Source organism: Anopheles coustani, chromosome 2, assembly GCF_943734705.1.
Source record: "Anopheles coustani chromosome 2, idAnoCousDA_361_x.2, whole genome shotgun sequence".
NCBI classification, from domain to species: domain Eukaryota; kingdom Metazoa; phylum Arthropoda; class Insecta; order Diptera; family Culicidae; genus Anopheles; species Anopheles coustani.
Genome location: NC_071289.1, coordinates 81,799,994 through 81,822,849, shown reverse-complemented (window position 1 = coordinate 81,822,849; position 22,856 = coordinate 81,799,994). Strand labels below are relative to the sequence as shown.

The following is a 22,856-nucleotide window of genomic DNA, read 5'->3' as shown; positions in this document are numbered from 1 at the left end:
CCTTACAGAGTTATTCCGTCAGTGTCAAAATTTTGTCGATTTTGAATGAGAGAGAGAAACCTTTCGCGGAGAAAATTCCGCAAGTAGCACTTTCTGAGAAAAAGGGCACCTCGCGAGAATGTTAGAAAATTCAAACTCACCCTCTTTGCGTATACTTAGCCGTTATACTCCCCGTGCGACCCCTTTGCGCATCACGATCGCTAGAGAGGGGCCGAGGTGTTTGCAGCACGCATATTAGAGAATTTTAAATATGTACGTGGAAAATAAAATTAGTCTGTCGGTGTAGCTTGACCGGTCCGATCACTTGTTCGTCCGCTGCGAGGAGCGTTTTACTTTTCAGTTCTTCCATTTCGTTTCGTTTTTTCTTTTCCGTTCGTTTGGTCCTAGTTTAGGTTACGACATTTTGCAACAAATCGAAATTACAAGCACCTTTGCCGCTCGAAATCGAAATCTGTATTCAGATAAATTAAGTAAGTGAAAGTCGTCACAAAGAGACGGAGCTCGTTAGTTGTACCTCTTCAATCATCAGATCCGTGCGAGATCGTACCAGATTTAAATAATAATGGTGATAATTTGTGTCCACCGCTCAATTTCGCTCTTTCGCACATTGTTTTCGCGCAAAACTAGAGCATGCTCCCGGTACGGAAATAGAAATGTTTGGCAAAGTTTGCAAAATTAATAAATAAAAATGTTTGTGCGCTGGACGGTGGAAAAACGATTTTAACTACAACCGGTGGTATAAATTGTGCGTTATGATCCCTCGGGATGATAATTTGACTGCGGTTTGCCTCTGATCTGTGTGTGTGTGTCTGTGTTGTGTCAGCGACAGTGTACGTGTGGTGTTGCGAGAACACTAGTGTGCTACAGTGTGGCGGTCACAAGGCGAAGGATGGCTTAAGGAAGAATAGAAAGAAAGAAAACCACATGCATAAGATATTCCACCTATAAATAGGTGCTCACAGTCCAAAAATACGGAGATGTAACCTCACCGACATTTTTACTTGACTTTGAACGTCTGTAAACCACGCTTTTCGGGGATCCGGCTGTGTGCTGGGAATGTTCGATCCATCGAAACGCCATCTTTGACGGGGGTGGAGTTACGTACGACGCCGGACGGCAGATCGGGACGATAGCACGATCGGATGGGATTGATTCGGTGGGAAAACGTGGCGGAAGTTGAAGAGTAATTGAAATTGCGCCGAAAGGGGTTACGTTGTTGTCACACTGAATGAAAGTAAAAACCCGAAACCCCCTTCGGGCCACAGTACTGAGATCATAATCGCTTTTGTTTCTATTTTTATCAAGGTTTATTAAGATTAGTGAAAAGAAAAAAGATACCAGTGTGCCGGTTTGCTTGAGAGTGGTGTGCATTAGTGCGAAAAATCAGTCACCACCCGAAACGTTAAGGGTAGCGCCAACCGTGAAGTGATTTTTCCTCCAAGTTTTTCCAAGCAATCCAAGTGCTTTGGTGCAGCGGTGTGCATGGGCCTGAAAATAGCGACCACCGTCGCCGTAGAGTGAGTGAGTGAGTGTGTTGCGTAATATAAAGTGTCAACGCATCGAAAGCATCCTCGTCCCAGATTTGGTTGGCCCCGGAAAAGGGAAAAGTAATTCGCGCAGTGGTGTGGAAAACACACACGAAAGAGAGAAAAAAGTACATAATCTAACAGAAGGACGCTGCCACAGAAAAGCGAGTGGGGGTGTGAGTGGGACGTGACGTCAGTGTAGACACAGGAGGTGGGAATTGAAGTCCATTCAACATGGCCACCGCACCCGGGCACAGGATGGAGCCGAGCAGCGGGATGGGCCCGCGGAAAACCATGATCATCATGGTGACGGTCGTCGGGTGCGTCGCTATTTTGTGGCCCAAGGTTTTCTACCCCATGATGGTTGGCAATGGCCAGAACAAGAACGTCATCAAGGATCATCGAGGAGCCGGTAAGATCCCAGACGTTGTTTACAGTATCGATGGGAGTTTTAAATATTTCAGGGACTTGGATTTATACTACAGACTGCACGCCAGACTGGATATTCTGTTGTAATGAATATTTAATTCAAGCTTAAAACATATTTAAGGGACTTCATAATGTCATTATAAACTGAATATCTGCCATAAGACGAGCTAAATATATAGAAACTTAGGAACTGGTGGAGCATTTGTACCCTTTGAATAAACCCAAGCAATGGGAATTTAATATTCTTTACATGCCACCAAAGGAGCGATCGCTGAAAACCCTTGTTGCTGACTTAAAGACATTTAGAACGTGTTGACAATCTGTAACTTTTGTTGAGGAAGATCACGGGATTTGAAACACGCATAAATTTGTATTTCGCACTGGTATATTATATATTTAACTCATGATTTACACAGTTGCTCAACTTATACTAAGCTTATTAAAGCAGAAGATTAAAGAAGGTTATGTGTAAAGTATCATTTCCACAGGTGTTCAAATTATCTTCCCATATGAAATGCGTGATTATAGATACAATCTAAACCTATACAGGAATATTCGTAAGTTAAGATCAGCTATTTTATTTTTTATTTGTGGATTTAATTGGGCTTTAAAATGCATAACATAATCACAGATTGAAATTATTATAAGTCAAACAAGTTACGAAATCAAACAAAATACAAATTGTATTTTTGAGCTTGTGAATGCACTTCTCAGTGTTTTCGGCATTTTCTTTTTTCGTGTAAAACAAGTCTTGGTTCTGTGAAGTTATGTATTCTAATTAAAATAGATGTTTCTCAGTTATAGCCAAAGTATCTCAGAACTTTTGTAAACAAAGGTTTCACATTTTTACAATATTTAGAAGAAAAAACCATTTTATTTTCATTTCATGTTCTTGATTGGTAACAGTTCAGTTAATCGTTGTTTACATTTCCAAGATATTGGGAAAAACAGGGTTGAACCCTCTGAAAAAACCCTTTCCTGTAGAGAAACCCGATAATGATGTCGTTAAAAACGACATTTCGTAATCCCAGTACAAGTAAGTGAAAATCCTGACGCTTTCAACCGGTCCGTCCGGTAGGCCGTTAATAAATACCTTCAGGCAATAAAGCCTGCACCGGGTCCGGTGCATCCAAGTGCAAGAAGATCCACTCCGTTGCCTTAAAAGATCCATTACTCAACGAAAACGATCACGTACAGAGCACTTGTCTCGACAGTAGCCGGGTGCTCTTACACAAGAGCAAAGCAACAAAACATCTTTCTCGCATTATCAAATTTCCTACACAACCAGCGCTTTCCGGGGTGCTTGGCAAAACACGGCGCAATACCGTTTTGCTGTGCGTAATGGGCAGCTTTCGGGCGCCTGAACGAGGTCGGTTAGGCCGGCCATTACCGTACCGTGGAGATCAATATCATGTATCGCCACCCCGTATTGTACACAGGTTGTTGCGGTGTCGTCTTGGACCAGGAAACGTTCGCAAATGCATCGATCAGCTTTGGCAGCCCGCAATCGAGCCAGCAGCAGCAACAACAACAGCAGGACCTACAGCCGAATCTGTTCCGGCAGCGGAGCTTTGCGCCATACGTCGAGATTGAGAGTAGGTTCTACAGGCTTGGAAGTTGTCCAGCGCGAGAAATAACCTTTCTAACCGAGTGGGTGATGCACTACTAACTACGCCGTGGCAAACTAACCTATAAAACACTAACGCCCTCCGTTCAGCGTAACTCGAACTCGAGCTACCGATGACACAGTTCGCTTGCTGCAGCAAAAGATCAGATTTATTTGCTCGCGAAATTTAACCCATAAAGCGTGTTTTATCTGTGTTTGTTCGTTTACATGTACGCCATTGCGTTGGCGCCGGAAAATGATTTCTTACCGCGATTGCACTTGTTGCAGGTATACGACAGGAACGTCCGCCCCATCTGCGGCCAGAGGCGATGCATCCGGCGATGCGGGAACGTGGCCGGGCCATTCCCCACTCCGGCTCCATTCACGGTGGGGAGCGTCCCCAGACCCCGCCCAGGATCGTGGAAGGCAGAGTAAGTATGGTAGCTGCTTCTAGTAGATCACTTGCTTCCTAGACTAGAACGGAATTTATTTACGTAAGCCCGTGGCACGATGCTTGCCTTTCCACATTCCGCACGCATTTTGGCAAAGAGCATCGCAATATTTCATAGACTCTTTTATAAGTGTATATCCTAAAATAGTCGCAGGAAGGATAGTTGTAAGTGTTTAAACTTATAATTCCAATGAATTTGAAGAGTTTGTTACAATAATTCTACTTGTTAGGAGTTTCTTTCAACGAGTAAAGTCACCACGATTACGCAGTTTGATCGTTTGCCAATTTTCGCTGGCTGGATCAAGTCCAAGAACGAATTAAAAACAATTTTTACAGCCACGAATCGCAACAGTTTATGGTATATTATTGGTTTTATTTATCTCTAGTCGTTAGGTTTGAAGAAATGATACCATTTAAATTATTTATTAATTTTTACACCATATTATCAGCAACTAGTAATCGCTCAAACTTTCCAAAACGTGACTTGACCCGAGACATTTGCTAATGTGCTCGAACCACAGAACCTGTCGTCATTTTTATCACGTGTGAAGTGAAATGGTTTTGTTCGCGTCCACACAAACACGAATGATTATCCCCTAACATGTTTGAAAAAGGGGTTCTGCTTTCGGTGGCGTAGTTATTTTTAAAATATTCAAATGTCAACATTAATTACGCACGTTGCAGCTTCCCGGCGTGCAAAAGCCACCCTGACAAGCTGGGGAATAATTTGAATTGTATAAATTGGGCAGGTGGCAAACGCGTCGGCTTACGTCGTTGTGGGTTAATTATGCTGGGTAGGACTCATTTTTGCATTGGGTAGATTAGTTCCCAATTCTAAAGTAGCAAGAAGAGTAAATTTTAAATGTATAATTTATTAAGACGCAGAAAGAAATTCCGTTCGAAACCATTACAAACAGTTGTATAGTATGAGAATCAGCATCCATTTCCAACAGAAGCTTACCACCTGTCTCAATCGTTTCCAAATATATTTCAATCTTGTATTGAACACGGAGTTCCCCCTTGTAATTAGCGCCAGCAGAATAAACGAGTATACGTGTATTTTTGAGCCCAGCATATACATATATTGTACGCATTAGGTGGTAGTCGATAAATTTCTCTGTCCACCACAGAGAAATCTAGAGATACGAACGTTAAGTCGGCCGTATGCAGCCCCAAGCGAGCAAACGCTTGAACGAGCAGACAAAGTATAGCGTAGACGTTCTATTTATACAACCAGCGAACCACCCCACCGTGATAGGGATCATAGTTCGAACGACCACTCTTGACTGTGACCTTCAACATTGTGCTCTCAATCATCGTTCGGTCGGCGCTGCAATTATGCAACCAGAACCAAACAGATGCTGTTTTGGTGTAGGGATCATTGGTTTCTCCATTATGGAAGCCGAGCTACGCCGGTTCGGAAGAAAAATATAGAAAGCTTCTGTAAGAGTCAATCCGTTAGGTTTAGAAAATTACATAGAAACTGCTGTACAAACAAAATGGAAAGTAAAATAAACACAAACACACCATTTCGAAAAATGATGTACCATATAATTCAAAGACAATTGAAAAGTAACATATGACATGGATTGATAATGTATACTAACATGTTAATGATAGTATGTTTTGTTTCGGTTCTCTGTGCGTTGGTTTAATTTACAAAAAGATTAATACTAAAAATAATCTGGTAGTTTAAACCACTTGATTGTTAGAATTAATCTTTCCCAAAGTAAAAATACATTAAGGCACATGTTTTGAAGGTCTTTGAGATGTATTTTACATAACTAGTTACGTTGCTTCACAGAACAAGTATTCAATAAAACTCCATTGATAAATCGAACTGTTACCCATCAATCCCATCTAGCTTTGATGGAATTCAAAAAAAAAAAACAAATTACTACGCAAAACATATTTAAAGATGAAAGCTTTTCCTTTCTTGCCACATGTGAACTCCACCGACCGCCGTAAATTATGAAACCATTTATGATTTTCGGCATTGATAGACAGTTAAATAAAGGCACTTAGAAATAATAGGTATGATTACCATGCGTTTTTAGAAAAAAAAAAGCCGTTCATAAATTTATAATCGACTCAATACATCATATAAGTTAAATTTATTAACCGTTCCACGCTCGACTGCCACTTTCGCTATCATATCTGTCCCAATTAAAATGAAAATAACAGCCAATGACTATTTCTAACGACGCATGAGATTTACCGTTTCATATTCATTGCTCGAAGTGGTCGAAAGATCGTTTCACCGGGGGCCGATTCGGATGGAAATGCAATTGACACAGCCGCACCTCGGCACTGATAAGCCGGGCAGGAAATTACCGAAATTTCACCCAACCATGTGTGACCGCCTCTGCGGGGTGGTTTTCCATTTTCGCTTTCGGTGGAGGTGAATAAGGAAAATAAAACTGAAACCATGCTCCATTTTTCACCGTCCGTTCACCTTTCTCCTTGCAAGTGGTCAGCGTGGAAGCTGGCCGACAACAGGCAGAGAGGGAGCAAAATGGGTTTGAAATGGGACACAAACTTACGAGGAAAATCGCCACACTAATCGGTGGCATTCGATCCCGCCCTGTTGTGATTCCACGTCGCGTCGTAAAAACCACTCATCGATGTGCAACGACGAATGGCCGCCATCCTGCATGCGTAATGCATTTTCTGCAGTGACCTCCAGCTTTATGGAGTGTGTGTCAGCGGGTTCCTTTCAGTGAGGTTCCACCGAACCGGGTGGAAAATGCGTAGTTGTAGTTTTGTCTGAACTGTTACTTTGCAATACGTCAGCAAACCAATTGATACCAAATAACCGCCCACCAATCGGGTGGAAAATAACGCCCCGCTAAGCACGGTGTAGGTTTTTCGGTTTTTCAGTTTCCTTGTTTCTTTTCCTTCGATTTTTCCTTTTTTGAAAGTGGTGTCGAAACCGAAACTGAATTAAAACGAGAGTAAATTGGATTTTTCTTTTATTTCAATAAAAATTGGAAGAAAAGTTAACCGGCATGTGGTCTGTGGAAGAAACGACGGTTGCCGATGCCCTCTGATGCTGCAGAGAAGTGTGGAAATAGGCCTAGCGGAAAAATAAAGCACACGGAGAAACCCACCAAAATCCGATCCGACCGGGAGCAATATGGTATCGATCGAATACCGAACGCACCTAGTTTACTTAGTTTTCTACAGCTTCCTGCGAAGTTTTCCGGGCAGAAAGTTGCACCAAATGTGCTCGATGTATTCATTCATTGCTAATTTATTTCCGAGGCAAGTCTGAGACTGCCCGTCGACACTCTGAAATAATTAGTGCAATGAAGTTGTTAGTTTTACATTTGTCTTGAAACAGTTATTCATCCATTTGTGTAAAAGCTTTTTGATTGAAGTTCTTACATATAGTTTGATGTATGTTTTATTTAATTTTATTTTTTTCACTGCAGTAAAAACTGAACTACTTTCCTTTGCAAAGCCAACAGACACAATAAAGTTAAAGTGAATTTTCATTTTACAACTCTTTGTCAAATTACAAATAGAAGAGCAATGTTGGAGAACTACATTTAGTTTTATAAAACAATGTTGCACTATAGCTAACAACAATTCAATCGGTCGTAAACATTTTAATCAGCGCCTGTTTTCGTACTTTCCAAAACCCCATCCGGCCGATTTCGCGATGGACTTTGCATACACAAAGCTTCCAATTAAATTTGACCACGCAAAACATTCGCCAACGGCTTCGGCATAAACAGCCGGAATCGTGCGAAAGATTTCTGCCACTCGCCAGCAGCCGCATCAAAAATAACTCCGGCGGCAGGAAAAATAACTCCGCGATGGCGCCACGATGGACGACTGTTCATATTTTTACCTATCTTTCCGCACGAAAAATGGCAAACGCAGCTCAGGCACTATTGCGCCGGTGGCGAAGAAACCTACCCCGCGGAAGGACGGCCCGTTTCGATCGCCGGCCGATGGGAAATTCGGTTATTTTTCGTGGCCACCAATCCGTCCCCATGCTGGCCGAACGCATTGCCCTGCTCGCTCGCTCTCTCTATCTCTCTCTCCAGATGGCTTCTGTCGGATCTGGACCGCGCGATCTGGTGCGTTTGTGTGTGATGCCGGGTGAACGGTTTTCTTAGGCCGCCCGGTTCCATATTTTCCCACCTCCTCCCCCTCCACCGAATCTCGTTCCAAATGTTTCGTTCGGGCAGGCAAACACTCACGCAAACCACCATCGAACGAACGGAAAGCTGCACCGCGAGCGAATAAGCGCCTCACCCCGGAAAACCAGCGCTTCAATCGTGCGCGATCTTTTCCAAGCGACGGAACCACGGAACGTGCTCGTCGATCGTTGCAGACTTTGGAGTGAATGTGAACGAATCAGCAGCAGCATTTTGCGCCAGTAGTAGCGGGGAAAGTGCCTATCGAGAGAAGTTTAGTTTTGTGCCCCGAAGGAACTATCCTTGTTACCGTGCGGTGTGACCTGTGACGAAGTTTATTATTGTGTTGACTGAAGGGGAAAAATCTGTCGTACAGAGAGCAGACGAAGGCAGCCCACCGTTTCGATCGGAAACAGTAAGTGTCGACGATTTGGTTCCATTTTCACCTGCGCCGACGGCCTGAAGGCAACTTTGTGTGCTTGCCCGATGACAGAACATCCGGACACGGTTTTTGTACAGCTGAATGATCTGTACACAAGCTGAACGAGTGTTTTCCTTCACGCCCTAATGATTCACTTTCTTGGCGCGGCCGAGCAGAAGACGAGTCTGCAAACGGCGCTCGGATGAATGCTGTTCGAGGTCTGTTAATGATTGCTCGAACAAATCGGTCGAAATCGGATGGTTTGGAGGGAAGCTTAAGCTTCCGTTGCATTTTATCGACGTGTTCGGCTGGTTTTGGGTTGGGTTTGTGCAAGCAAAAGGAAACAGTTAAAGTGATGTCTGATAATGTTCGTATGGTTTTACACATTGTATGCGCTGTTAAGTGAACAACAAAGACAAATAGTTGATGAAAAAATAAGTCATTTTTACATGGTGCCACATTCTTATTTTTTCTTATGTTCTAAAACTAAAGATGCTATTACATTTTTGTCCTAACAATTTTCAATGCTAACAATGAGTTCGAAAAATATGGATAATTGGTTAAAACATACTGTGAAACATTTATTTCAGAACTAAAAAACGATAAAAAGAGAACTTATCTCTCCTGAATCTTATAAGATCCAGAATAACAATTCCTAATAACTTCGTTTTGGTCGTATAGATCCATGCACATCAAACAATCATGAAGACTAAAGAAACATTCATAAAAGATGGATTAAGATTCATAAAAGATTCAAAAGATTCATCAATATTTTGAGATTCTAATCTTCAAAGATTCATGATTCATATCGAATAAAAGGAATAAAGTGAAGGATTCATATATTTTTAAATAAATTTTTAAATAATTTCATACGCCTTCTATAAACATTGTCAATGATAATGTTTCTTTTCTGTTTCATTTATCGAAAATTATTTACTTGTTCAAGTCTTTTGAAGTTGAACTAACATTGAAATTCTATTTTAAAATGTTTTCCTTGTTTGGTATTTTAATCAAAATGTTACTGAATCAGTTTTAAAAGTAACGTTAGTCTCTTTGTTAGTAAGTAAGTTTATTTTTGGAATTTTTTGTTTTTTTTATAAAGTCACCTAAATAATATTATTTAATAAATCAATAAATTTCTACCAACAAGTTGAACAAAACAGAACAAACAGGATCGTTACTAAAAGTAACGCTTCTAACCACGCATAAATTATTCCATCGAATCACTTAGTTATACAGCTTGATGCATGCAAATAATTAAAATAATCTGCACAACCTGCCGCTACCCGGCGTTAGAATAAAGAAAAACCCGCTTGCCGATACCGGAAGTACGCACGCGCTCATAATTGCATACGGTTTCTCGTTTCTACTCTCTTTCCCTTTGCAGCCCGGTCCCATACCTGGTATGCGCCCACCTATGGGAGCTGGATCACATCAAGCGACAAAATCAGCCAACTCAATGGGTTTCATAATGCCACTCTATACCATCGGTATAGTTTCATTCTTCATCTACACCATCATGAAAGTAAGCACCCTCTCGGGATTGGAGCCGGAACTGGAAGAATGCATGAAGAAAACGGCGCACTGACTACCGAAGTTCACCGCCCGTTTCTGCCCGACTGAACGGTTTAAGTAATCGTCCTTACCTCTCTCTCTCTTCCTTTCCCTCCCATCACCCCCCCTGCAATGGCCAATGTGTTTGCCAACAGCTAATCTTCAAAAAGTCACCGGCCACACCGTACACGGAGGTGAAGCCCGATCCGGCCTTCCGCAGCGAAGTGTTCACCACGGATCAAGCGTACATCAAGCGACCGGAGGACGGCACGACGAAGCTTGGTAAGTTCCACGTTCTTAGCTTTCGATGGCACCTTCTGGCCACCAAACGCACACGTATTCGATCGTCACTAGCCCCACCGAGGGTTGACTTGATGTACCAGAGCTTCTTAAAGTGACCGGATTTACGATCACGTGCTCACGAACTCCGTTTATAACCGATCTTTTAATCGAAACATAAATAGAGCCATTTCAACATTGCTTGTTTTTATAAGTTAAAAACAAGGCTAATAGCTAATTTTGGTTTCTAATAGAACAATTTATTCTTCAAAAGAAACAAGACAAACGAAATAATTTAAATTAAATAAATATACATAAGTATTGTAAGAAAAGGGATTGAATTGATTAATGCCATATCTATCAGTTTAAGAAGTTCTAGGAGCCAACAACAGAAGTCTAAAATCGCTTATCAAAACAGTCCCATAAATCATGATCGCACAGTTATCACCATCCCCCCGTTTGCATCGTGCATTGATCTCCTCGATCATCTCTACCCCTCTGTTCCATCGAAAACAGTTTAATTTTATTTCACAACATAACATTTTCTCGTCAATTTATGGGTAGCACCATTTCCGTGCTACCTTTGGCCGGGGGAAAACTACTCCGTTTGGCAATTTGTTTTACCATTTCGATCGTGCAATTTTTCACCCTCTCATGCATTATCTTATCCAACACAATAACTCTCTCCTTTCTCTGCATTCATGCATCTTTCGTGGGTTTCCATTTTACATCTTCCTTCCGTCGTGCCTTACGAATCATTCTCATATCGTATCTCTACCGACCTCTTCTTCTTTTTCTTCTTCTTCCCGTAACATGCTACCAAGCCTGGAAAGATCATAGCGCAAGTAAGAGTCCTCCCATTGAACCCCAAGAAACACTCGCTTTTACCCTTCAGTACCTTCGCACCATTCAGTAGAAAAACGGTAGCATTAGTCACGCTGTCCTTTGCTGGGACAGCATTTTTAGGATCGATCCCTGTTTCGTTTTGTCAAAGGATGCGATTTTTTGTCGTAAATGATACAAGTACACTCTTTCGTTACCTGCAAACACACCAACACACACACGCGCCTCCACACGAGCTACTGTGCTTTCGAAAGTGCCTTAGATCGTTGAAATATCTAACAGACCCTGTATTTCGTAGGATGCAAATTATCTAGAAATATGTCCTTTTTGCTAAAGTGATCTACTCCAAATTTGTTCACGGTAGTGCCACGGTTGTAAAGTGTTGTTACAACCATTACCCTGCACATGCAGCATTTTCATGCACCTTATGGGCTTCGACTTCACTCTCCACTGTTCTCCATTCGCTTGAGCCCGAAGAAACGGAAAAGTAAGATTGTCGGTTTGGTTGTGGCGTTCGTTTGCAATCCCGCGTGTGTAATTCCCTGTTGTGTATCATCCATTTTGGAAGTCGGTGAAACAAAAGTGTTTTCAGCTCACTACTAATCGTAGCAAGAAGAGATCAAATGTTGCCCATTCCATCCTACGGTCAGTTGGCCCCCGCTCCGGAGTGTTCCAGTCGGTTAAATCCACGGAAACCGAACCGTTTAACTTTGGGGTTTTCGGTTGCTAACGATTCCCTCCGCGCCACGTGTTGTTGTCGGTAGTGAGTTTAACTTGTGTTGTTGTGTACCCTCCGAGTGAATGTGTGTGTGTGTGTTTTTTTTAGTGTGTTCCTAGTAGCCCTCCCACCACGTACACCTTTCAAATGTTCGCTAATTGGAAATTTAATTGCACCCACCGTAAAGTGGATCAATCTGGGCGGTTTTCCTTTTATTATTTGCACACAAACGGACCTAATGGGTACGTGGGAAGGCGCACAAATGTGAGTTCAAGGTCACTGCACAGGAATCCGGAAGTGCATGGACCCGATTTAAACGATAATAAAATTCATTCGTTCGTTGGGACGATTTCCGCAAATTGGTACATTTTAATGTGCATTTTCAAAACACACTTTGTTTGTTTAAGTATTGACTGAAAGTTAACGTCAACTGTCTGTCGGAATCAATTACAAACCGACCTGGACTAATAAATACGACCGATTCGGGTTTTTGATTCGGTTCGCAAAAGCGTCGTACCTTTCGAAAAATGGATATGGATTTACATTCACCATCTGCCCGGGACCGGCCGCTGGTCAATTAGAAGCAGCTTGTGTTTACCGGCAAATTCCCGGCTCGGATGATTAGTGAAAGGTAAGCTAGGTTTTTGGGCGAAATAAAAGCTAAAACCTCGAACCCGGCTTACCCGTGCGATTCCTTCCAATTAGCTTAGAAAGTGCCCGTTACGGCTCATTGGATCGGACGGTGCGTGTCCGATTTCCCATGCGCACATTAGTCGATTGAACTAACTCCGGCGCTCGAAACGGCTCGAACCTCCTCCCCTCGAACGTTGGTACAGGGACGCTGGTGGAAGATGCCAGCGCCGCTTGGTCCACATCTCTTCCTCTTTCTTGGATGCAGTTTAGTCTAGTTTTGGATTTCCGTTTGTCCACCGTTCTCTACCTGTGATGATCATTAGTTTTATACTACTTTCCGTACCGTTGTTTCTTTTTATTTTATGTTTATGTTCCCTTAGTTCCGTTGTTTGCGTTTGTTTGTTTGTTTTGTGTTTGCTATTTTTCTTTACGATTTTATTTCTAGGACAAACCGCTGCTAACGGTGAGCTAGTAGCACCGGCAGCAGCCGCCGACGTCGTTGCCGTTGAGCCGCAGCAGCAACATGCGTCTTCGGTGCAGGCCGAGCTCACCGTTGACTATGAGCAGCTGTCGAAGCAGAAAGAAGCAACCTCACAGCACGCCGATGTCACCGAGCACACGGTGGCGTCAGAGGCGAAAGCACTTGAAGAAACGATCGTCCAGGAGGAGCAGGAGATTACGGCACGCACCGGGGAAGACTCCGGCGAGGAACAACCGGCTCACGATCCTACTACCGAGAAGGTAGTCGATGGAATCGTTGTGAAAAAGGTTGTGTCCTCCGAGGAGACCTCGGTCGTGTCCACGGGCCCTGCGGTTGAGACGAAGCTGGAGGCTGAACTTACCGAAGTTGTCGAGCAGACGGTTGACGCCGACGTTCAGCAGGAGATTCCAGTGGTCGATATTGTGGTCGAAGAAATTGTTCTGAAGCAACACGCAACACTGAAGAGTGCGCCCGTTTCGAACGAGCAGGAAAGTAATATTGACGAACCGATTGAAAAGGTCCCAGAGGAAATCGTGGTCGAGGAAATCGTTCAGGAGGTACACATCACGCAACAGAGTGTCCCGAGCGTCGCATTGGAAAAGGTTGAAGAATCGATTGAGGAGGTGCCAGAAAAAGTGGAAAATAATATTGACGAACCGATTGAAAAGGTCCCAGAGGAAATCGTGGTCGAGGAAATCGTTCAGGAGGTACACATCACGCAACAGAGTGTCCCGAGCGTCGCATTGGGAAAGGTTGAAGAATCGATTGAGGAGGTTCCAGCGAAAGTTGTCCTTGAAGAAATTATTGAACAGCAACAATTTGCAACTCCGAGTGCACCCTTGGCGAACGAATTGGTAGAAAAAGTTGAACAAGCGAGTCCAGTGGAAGCTGTCATCGAGGAAGTCTCCCAAGAACAATTTACAACGGAAAATAAAGTTGAAGAAGTTATTGCGGAGGTTACCACAGAGGAAACTGCTCTCGTCTCAGAAGAGAATGTAACGAAAGCCGAAGAAACAATTGAAGAGGTTCCAGTGCAAAGTGTAATCGAGGAAGTTGTGCAAGAACAACAATTATCGGCTCCGTCAACTGCTCCCGTTACCGTAGAATTGAACACGCAGGAAACTACCACTGAAGAACCCACACAGGAGTCTCTGCAGGTTGAAGAAAAAACTCTGATCGCTAAGGCAGAGGAAGAGGTTGTTGTAGAACCTGTTGTACTAGTCGAGGATAATGTACCTGAAGAGCAGGTTACCGAGCCAGAGCAATTGACCAACGTTGAGAAAACTCTTGTCAAAACTGAGCCGGACACTAAGGCACCTCAAGAAGTAGTTGAAGTTGTTGAGGTTGTTGAGGTTGTAACCGTGGTCACCAGAGAAGTCGTCCACGAACCGGTAGTAGAAGTTCAACACATTGAAAGTGTTTTGAGTGAACCTTCAGCAGTTGTTGAAATTGAGGAGCAAACTCTAGAAACGAAGTCCACTGTGGAGCAGGCAAGCGTTCCTGCAACGAGCGAAGAAACCGAGTCAAAAACTGTTGCTTCTGAAGAGGTAGATCAACTTGAAGTTACCAACGATGCACCAATCGTTGCTGAAAACGATGAAATCCAACCTGAGGCTACCGAAGTCGTGTCGAAGGAAAATTTCGTCAACGAAAAACAAACGCTATCAGAAGCAAACCAAGAACCTCTTGAAACCAATGAGGAACCGAAAGACAGTGCCGACGCCGCCACCGAAGTGGACAGCACTAAACATGTAAAAATGATGACGGTGCTAGATGCCAGGACATCCTCTCTGGCGGCCCAGTTAGCCGAGAAAATTGCGTCCACAGCGGAACAGCTCGTCCAGGAGGTGCTCGAGGAAGCGGAAGAGTTTGTGGCCCAAGAGCGAGAACTGCCCGCATTCGATCCCGCTACGCAGAAGCTTGTCGACGGTGTCGTCATCGAGCGGTTCGCTCCTGAGGAAGTCGTCCCAGTAGAGGCTCAGCAAGTTGAAGTCACCCCTGAAGCACTGGTGGTTGATGAGGCAGAAAAAGGAAAGTCAGAAGTGGTCGAAGTGGAGCCTGCTCAGGCTGTACAAGTAGGTGCGGTTGAGGAAGACGGAGCCGAGATCGACGAAGTAAGTGAGGACACATCGCTAAGTGTGGCGTCGGTGATCGAAAACGAACAGCCGGCCGCGATCGAAGAAACCTTCCCGGAGGCACTGATCACGACGGAGGTGATGACCACCAGTACCTCCAGCGAGCCCGTGTTTGTCGAGGGAAGCGAAGAAAATCAACGCTCGACGGTGGAAGCCGAAACGGTGGTAGAAGAAAGTGAACCGGTGGCGGGAAACCAATCTGGTGCAGCTGCAGCTGAGGACACCGATCAAGCAGAGAAAGGTGTCCTGATCGAGGAGGTGCACGATGACGGGATCATTGTGGACCAGGCTGAAGGCAAGGTAATTGAGGAGCACATCGTGCCGATGACGATCGAGACTGCGGACACGACGACAATCACTGAGGTTATTGCTGACGACGAGGGGACTATCGAGTCGCCAAAAATTTCTAAAACCGCCAGCAATCTGCCCAGTCCGCTCGTGACGGTAGTGCCGGTTATGAGTGCGATCGATGAGCAGGCCGAGCTTGCTGAGCAGCCTGATGAGGGTAGTCGACCCGTTGCAATGCCGTCGCAGGAAACGCTTGCGCACGTTTCGAAGGAAGCTTTAGTGGAGCGTACGCTGAGTGAAGCTGCTGCCGTTGTGAACGAAATCGAGTCGATCGTCGATCATATCATTACCGAAAAGCTCATCCAAAGCGGAGCATCGGAGGGAAGCGACTCGAAGGCGGCGGCACTTGAGGGCAACAACGGTAGTGCTCCGCCACGATTGGCCGCTTCTGCCGCGCTCGTAGTGGAAGCCATCGAGTCTAAGGCATCCGGTGTGCACAGCATGGTGGATCCCAGTAGCGCTAGCGCCACACAGGGTACTAACGGGCTTTCCACTGCCTCTACCACTACTAACCGGGTGGAGTCGATACCGATTGGCGATACTAACATCCCCGCTAGCGATCCCCTGCCGGTCGCCGAATCATCCGCAACGATCCTCTCATCATCTGCTGCATTTTCCACCCCGGTCCCGACCGCGGCAAGCATACCATCCGCATCCCCCGCACCACAACACGATGCACCACCTGCACCTCATCATGCCGGACGCGAGACCAGTGAGACACAAACTCTCAATCTTCACACCGTAGATGCAGCCGTGGCCGTGGCCAGCGTCAACGGAGCAGGCGGTGTCGCCACCAGCAGCGAGGAGTCACCGGAGGACGGTTCTACCAAGTCCGTGCGAACCACAACAGTGACGACGACCACCACCATCATCAACCGACACATTGGCCAAGTACCGACCGGCGGCGTCAGCAGCACTGTTACTAATCCCAAGTTTCTCACCTTGAATCTAGCTAACTATAGCACTAGCGACAGTAGTGGTAACAATAGCAAAAGCTCTGCGTCCTCCTACGCGATTGCTAACCGCGCGCAGGCGCAACCGGGCTCGAACTCGATCCTCCTGGCGGGCACCGGCGGTGACGGCACCGGTGACCAGCTGATGGAGCTCGAGCTGTTGCGTAAGAAATTGGACGAAACGGAACGCGCCATGACTAAAATTATCGCCAATATGGGCAGCATCCCCAAGGGCCAGGTTAGCTAAACTATTTTTTTTTTGTTTCGTTGATTTCATTCTTTAGTTCCCTGATTTAGTTTTCTTCAAACACAGTTTTGTTTGTTCCGTTGTTGTTCGGTTTGATTTCGTGTTCGCGTTAGTATCGTGCCGCTTCGTGATTTGTTTTATGCCACTTTCGGGGGTTTTCTCCTAGTTTCACTTCATTTTTCACCACTAGGTAGATGATGATGAAGGTCCAGCTGGTTCATCTTTCACCCGGATCTTTTCTGTGTTGGTTGGGCGAGTTGGTTGCGTTTCAAGCGTTATCAACTTTTTAAAGCGCATTGCGTATATAGCATTGACATTACGTATAGTATTTTTAAATTTTTTAACTTTTCTTAAATTAGTTTATTTTAACAACCAACTTGTATTTTCAAGTTTACCATTAATCGATATTTTCTCGTTTTATTCTTTGTGTCTAAGAATTTTTACTATCGAAGAAAAACTACATTTTTAAGTTTTAGCACAATTTTACAAAATTTCTAACAGGTTCGAGCTACAATTGATGTATATATTTAACGAAAGCAAAACAAATGGGTGTTAGTGTCCCTGTATGGTTGCAAAAATTGTATACATTTTATAATAAATAGAGCCAATTGAAACTGTAACTCTTATTGAAAGCGCTTTACCTTACACCGAGTAGTAAAAAAAAACTGGGCAGTTTTGCTTCCACTCGTCCAATCAACCGGATTTGAAATCGGCATTTTCAAATAATCGCGACATAATGCGCCTCACTGTTTCGCTCCTAATCCGAGACAGTTTCATACAGCACACGAGCAATGAATTGGATGTTGAGCATAAAGCACAATCATAAAAGGGCATATTCGAGATAGTTTGCTTTCATTTTTGTAGCCAAAAGCAATTCAGTCCAGATCGTGTTTGTATTCGGTTATCACAATTATGCTATTTGCTGCAGGGCACGTAGTGATATTAGGTAGCTGCCTATTTGAGTTTTTTCAAGCAGGTGCTTAAGGTCAGCAAATTTCCCGTTTTTATACCCTCTCCCGCCATCCCCCTCAATGATCGAGTGTAACCGCAGAGCGCTAAACTAATCGATATTAAACTATCTCTCATTTCACGTTTTCTACCGACCTTCTGGAAAACAAATAAAAAATCAATCTTCATCACAAAACAACAAAAAACAAAAAACCTCTCAACCTCCGACACACGATCCTTTTCTACTTTCGTTACTGATGTAATGCCTCTCCTCGAACCAACATCTTGGTATTAATGTTAATGTTTACTTATCCCACACCAAATGACCATTCATCATCGAAAATGAACTGAAACGCGTTTTACATGCAAACAACAACACATCAACCCCACCAAAAAAAAAAAAAAACACCCGGCATACGTGTACGTTTTACTCTTCGAAAAATCTCTTCGCACAAAATATCCCTTATTAACAGTCGTCACGGCTATTCAAGGTCTAATTACCGCAGCAGACGAACAGTTACTGAAGATAGATAACATTAAGAAACAAACGGTGAACAACTTAAGCAAGGTTAGAGTGCAACTTCTTTGTGTCTGTGTATTTTGGCTATCCTTTTTTTTAATTTACACCCCAAATAGCAATGATATGTATCTCCCCCCGTGTGTCCTAGCTGCCCCAACCCGAACCGTTCCGTTTGCTCTTGCGTTGAAGTGATCCCTTCTGACACACTTGGTTTTTCTTTTCCTTTAACGTTTGTTTTACGTAGTCGCGCAACTCCCAAACAATTACCCGAAAGCCTCCTGTTTAGTACCACGTGGTCTTATATTTTACAGTTTTTAAAAATTGTACTTAAAATCAACTAAGAATGAAGTACAACATATTTTGTTTTCTAAGAGTAAAAATGAAAAGAAACCTTTGATTGGAATTTATGTACTTCTTTACTGCGTCGTAGTTTAATATCTTTTCTATTCCAGTTTCGAATCAGTTCATGGCTGGTTATCCAGGAGGCTTTTTTAATGGGTATTTTACAGACTTTGTCGCTAACACGACACACTATAATTTTCGTCAAAGCAACATAAAAAACAACCCAAAACCAATTACTTTTCATTACCACAGCAAAGAGTGATTTGCCTTTTTGTTACCACTACTCCAAGTTTTTCATGTAACACCGTTGCTACCTTGTTTCCTGTGTTTTGCTATACCTACTTACGTGTTTTGTTTCTGGATTTTACGGTTTTGTTTCTCTATCGCCTGTGTAAGTTTGTTTAAAAAAAAAGACAAAATTTCTTTTCAGAAGTCGTTTGCTAACGATAAAAACATGTCCTGGCATATTATTTCGGCCAATCCTTCCGATTATTAACAACACTGTGTTTTGCTTCCGATTCCTATCTGCCGTTTCCTGTTCTTCGTTCTTTTGTGAATGCCCGTTTTCTCAGTACGTTTACTAACTTTTTGTACATTGTCCGCCGAATTTCGCCCGGATTCCGACGGATCGCGGCGGCAGGAATCGAACGTAACCGCGGATGAAGCCGAATCCGTCACGGAGGTGACAACAACGGAAATCACGACCATCAGCAGCGAGGAATCGGCAAAGGCCACCAACGGGCATGCGGTCCAGCCGGTCGATACCACCGGAAGCGAGCAGGCGGAAAAACGTACCTCGGACGAATCGTCATCCTCCGCCAGCGGCACTCCCGAGAAGCGATCGAAGAAACGTGACACCAGCACGGAACGGGGCACGGTTAAGGTGATGGCCATGGAGGTGACGACCCAGCGTGAAAATGGAAAACGGCTCAGCCGACCGACGACTCCGTTGCTGCCGATGGGACACCAGGAAGGGGTAAGAAGTTGGCAGTCGTGGCCAGTTTGCCGGTTGGTTATACATACATTTTCCAATTCGCAGTCAAGCGCTACGGCCGAGGAAAAGGAAACACGATCAATCGTCCTGGATGGTCGGTTACCGCACGACTCGAAGATCCTGGTGGCCGATTCCGAAACGGCCATCGAGAAACTGGAGCCGGAAAACTCAGAGGAAGAGGATGATGCTCCGGTAAGCAGAAATATAGTGTTGTTAGATGATTTAGTAAAATTTGAATAATTTTGAGTATTTTCTTTCGTTGTATTATGAACTTGCATTTGTGGTTAGCTTTTTCAAATGAATTTCTAAATGAACTCTTCTGTGTTTGTAAATTACTATTTTTAACATTCTAAAACCCCCAAATTAATTGCCTTTTTATCATTACATCATTACATAATTGATATAATTATATATTTTAGGTAATACTCAGCGGAAAAATGACATTGTCCCTGATCAATATGGATTTCATTGAGAAGGATGCTACCGGAACCGTCGCAGTCGGAGGTGTGTGTTTAGAAACCCAAAAACTCATTTTCCGCCTAGAAGAACATTCTACTAAAACGTCTTCGCCTTGACTTTGTTTTCCCAGAAATTGTTACGGAACTGCACAAGCCTCAGGAAGAAATAACGACAGCACCGGAAAAGAACGGTGAATAGACAACTCGCAGACTGAGGGAACCAATTTACGACCGAAGTTGTGCCGTTTGAACGTTTCGTTCGAGAAACTGCGCAAACGTACATGCATAGTTATATTTTTCTATCGCAGAATTACATTAGCTCTCAACACTCTCCGCCGCATCGGAAATGGCACAGCACGCGAAACTGTCCCACGGGTGGCAGGAAAGAGTCAGTCCAAGTCAATCCAACTTTTGCTCCAAAACTCTGATAGAAATGATGAAAGCTAACGCATTATTGCTCATCGCCGAAGCACATTCATTTGATGTTTGATCGGAAAAGACTACACAAATGCCAAATTTTATGGAACACCCTTACCAAAGGATGATCACTCCTCTTTTACCACTGCTATTTTGTGCAACGGTAACATACTTTTAACGGCACGTAAGGTATTGTACGGTAGCGAATTGTGTGTTCTTGTGTTTCGATGAGGATAATGTTTATAATGACTATGTTGCTCGAAAGCTTTCAGTTGTTGGTGTTCCGTGCAGAAAAACGGAAAACTCTTATCGCGCATTACGTTCGTTATCTTGCTTAGGTTTTTACCGTTTAAAGTTATGAAGTAACACAACAAGTTTAATCCAAGGTAATCGCATACATATTTATTGCTCCTATAATTTAGTCTCCGTATTCTGGCTCCCGTAGAACATGCAAACCGGTAATAGTTAAGTAGAAAAGTAGTGTATACCGATATAACCGGAGCATATATTTGACGTTTTATTTCGCCCGTTTCTACGTCATGGTCTAGAAACGTGTAAGGAACTCTGCTGTACGTACGCACATATGACAGTGAATGTATGAACTTATCATGAAGAAGATTAAAATAACATAGTTTATTAAATACAACATTCATATTGTTAATGTTTTGTGTTTTACTTCAAACGCATTTCCTCTTTGATGATTCAACTTTAATGTACAAAGTAAGTATAGTAAGTTGAGTTAACATAAAACAAACGTTTGAATTATACCTTTTTAACATATTTTGATATTATTCTAATGGTTTTCGTGTTCCATTGGTTTATTTAACACGTTAAACACGTCCCATGGGGCCGACAGTGTTCTTTCCCGTAAGCCGGCGTCAGTCTGCTCGGACCGACAAAGCCCGTTAGGTAGGTCGGCGTTTCTACGAATTGCTGGCAGAATGGAAAGCGGTGCAATTTTCGCATAGCGCTTAACGTGTTAAGAATAATTTTCGGGTCATGTTGCTTATAATAGCTGAGACTTTCTCGCAATTTAATTTTGTTTTGCTTATGAATACATTCAAAAAATAGTTTAAATTATCTACCATCATTTTTAATTTGATTTAATATTTTTAATTTAGTAAAATGCAACAATATGTTTTGGTTATTTTTACGGTTTTGTTAATTTTGGTAAATATGGTATTCTTTTTTCTTTGAGAGAAGAAGGTTCAGCTGAATAAAGTGTAATAAAAATTTAAAAACTCTTATTTTCCCTAGATCTGCAAAAAATTAACTCTCTTGAGGTAAAATTGTAAACCCTTTTGATCAGTCTCTGTAAGGAAAGGCTATCCCTGGAAGGATGGAAAAAATCGGAAGGTATCTCTAGATCTACTATAATTTGCAATCCATCACTAACTCTGGATTCTTATTTTAAAATATTTACAAACACTTTGCAAAAACGAACCACTTCTGAATTCAATTTAAACGATGTTTTCAATTGGGATAACACATTTTAAACCAACACTAATTGTCTGCATCAGTCGGGGCTGTCCCGTTTTTTTTAAATTCTATTTGCTGGCTAATGCAAAAGGAAAGGTGCCAAGGTGGTTCACTTTAATTCCATTGAACAAACGGTTTCGTTAGTGTACATCAATTCTTGCCTTCAAGTACATGTACCCAATAGCTGGAGAAGGAAGGCACTTTTTTATTCTCTCTGCACCCATATTCGGTGTGAAATTTGTTCTCTCAAATGCGCTAGACAAAGCGGTCTTGGGCATAAAAAATGAACAATCAATGCCGCAACAATCCGTGGAACAAATTTGACTCCTACACCAGCAAACTGACCAGATAGAACCGTTTTTAAAGTGGCCCTTACCTTGCTGTCGATAAGAGAACCTGTTCAGTTATCAGCTATCCGTGGAGTGTACAGAAGGTTGGATCGTTAGTGGAGCTTCCATTTCGTTGTGAAATTAAATTGTGCTTAAAGTTTTTCGATAGTGAAATGATACTTTTTCTTACCAAATTGTACTTCAAAGTGACGCGTTGCGTAGTGTATATTTTACTGAAAGTACACGGGGATTAGAACGCGGACGGTTTGAAATTCGCTTCTACCCGTTTCTGATTGTTCTTTCAAAATGGCGCACAATGAAAGTGCCCCAATGATGGTGGCTGAAAAGTTAAACCAGAATGTGTTGGCTTCGCCCGCACCTAAAACGGCCAGTAAAAGGAGCGTCGCTACGAGTGAGGGTCAGTGGCCAGCAAGTTCTTCCACACCGACGAGCAGCAGGAAGAAACCGTTCCTGGAACCGGGTGGCGGGACGCCGTTGTCCGTTGCGAGTTTGAATGTCTCCAACCTGGACCATTCGGGTAGCTCCTCTTCCCGCTATCGCAACGAACGAAGTTTGACGATGCGAATCACCCGTGGT

At 43.3% G+C, this 22,856-nt stretch overlaps 1 protein-coding gene across 1 annotated transcript; it reads left to right on the top strand.

Moving 5' to 3' along the window:
* Positions 1-1,760: 1,760 nt before the first annotated feature.
* LOC131265161 (titin) lies at positions 1,761-21,092 on the top strand. The gene is made up of 10 exons (XM_058267422.1): positions 1,761-1,938; positions 3,395-3,550; positions 3,850-3,992; positions 9,969-10,106; positions 10,291-10,417; positions 13,054-16,763; positions 19,223-19,558; positions 19,622-19,768; positions 19,996-20,080; positions 20,166-21,092. Exons 1-10 carry the CDS (start codon positions 1,761-1,763, stop codon positions 20,231-20,233), a joined length of 5,088 nt encoding a protein of 1,695 aa, XP_058123405.1. The 3' UTR covers positions 20,234-21,092.
* The last annotated feature ends 1,764 nt before the right edge of the window (positions 21,093-22,856 follow it).

Excerpts from the sequence above, each read along its gene's own strand:
- LOC131265161 (XM_058267422.1), top strand. The coding sequence starts at position 1,761 with ATGGCCACCGCACCCGGGCACAGGATGGAGCCGAGCAGCGGGATGGGC. Across the intron at positions 19,769-19,995 it reads AGGAAGAGGATGATGCTCCG|GTAATACTCAGCGGAAAAAT; the intron begins GTAAGCAGAAAT and ends TATATATTTTAG. Across the intron at positions 20,081-20,165 it reads CGGAACCGTCGCAGTCGGAG|AAATTGTTACGGAACTGCAC; the intron begins GTGTGTGTTTAG and ends TTGTTTTCCCAG.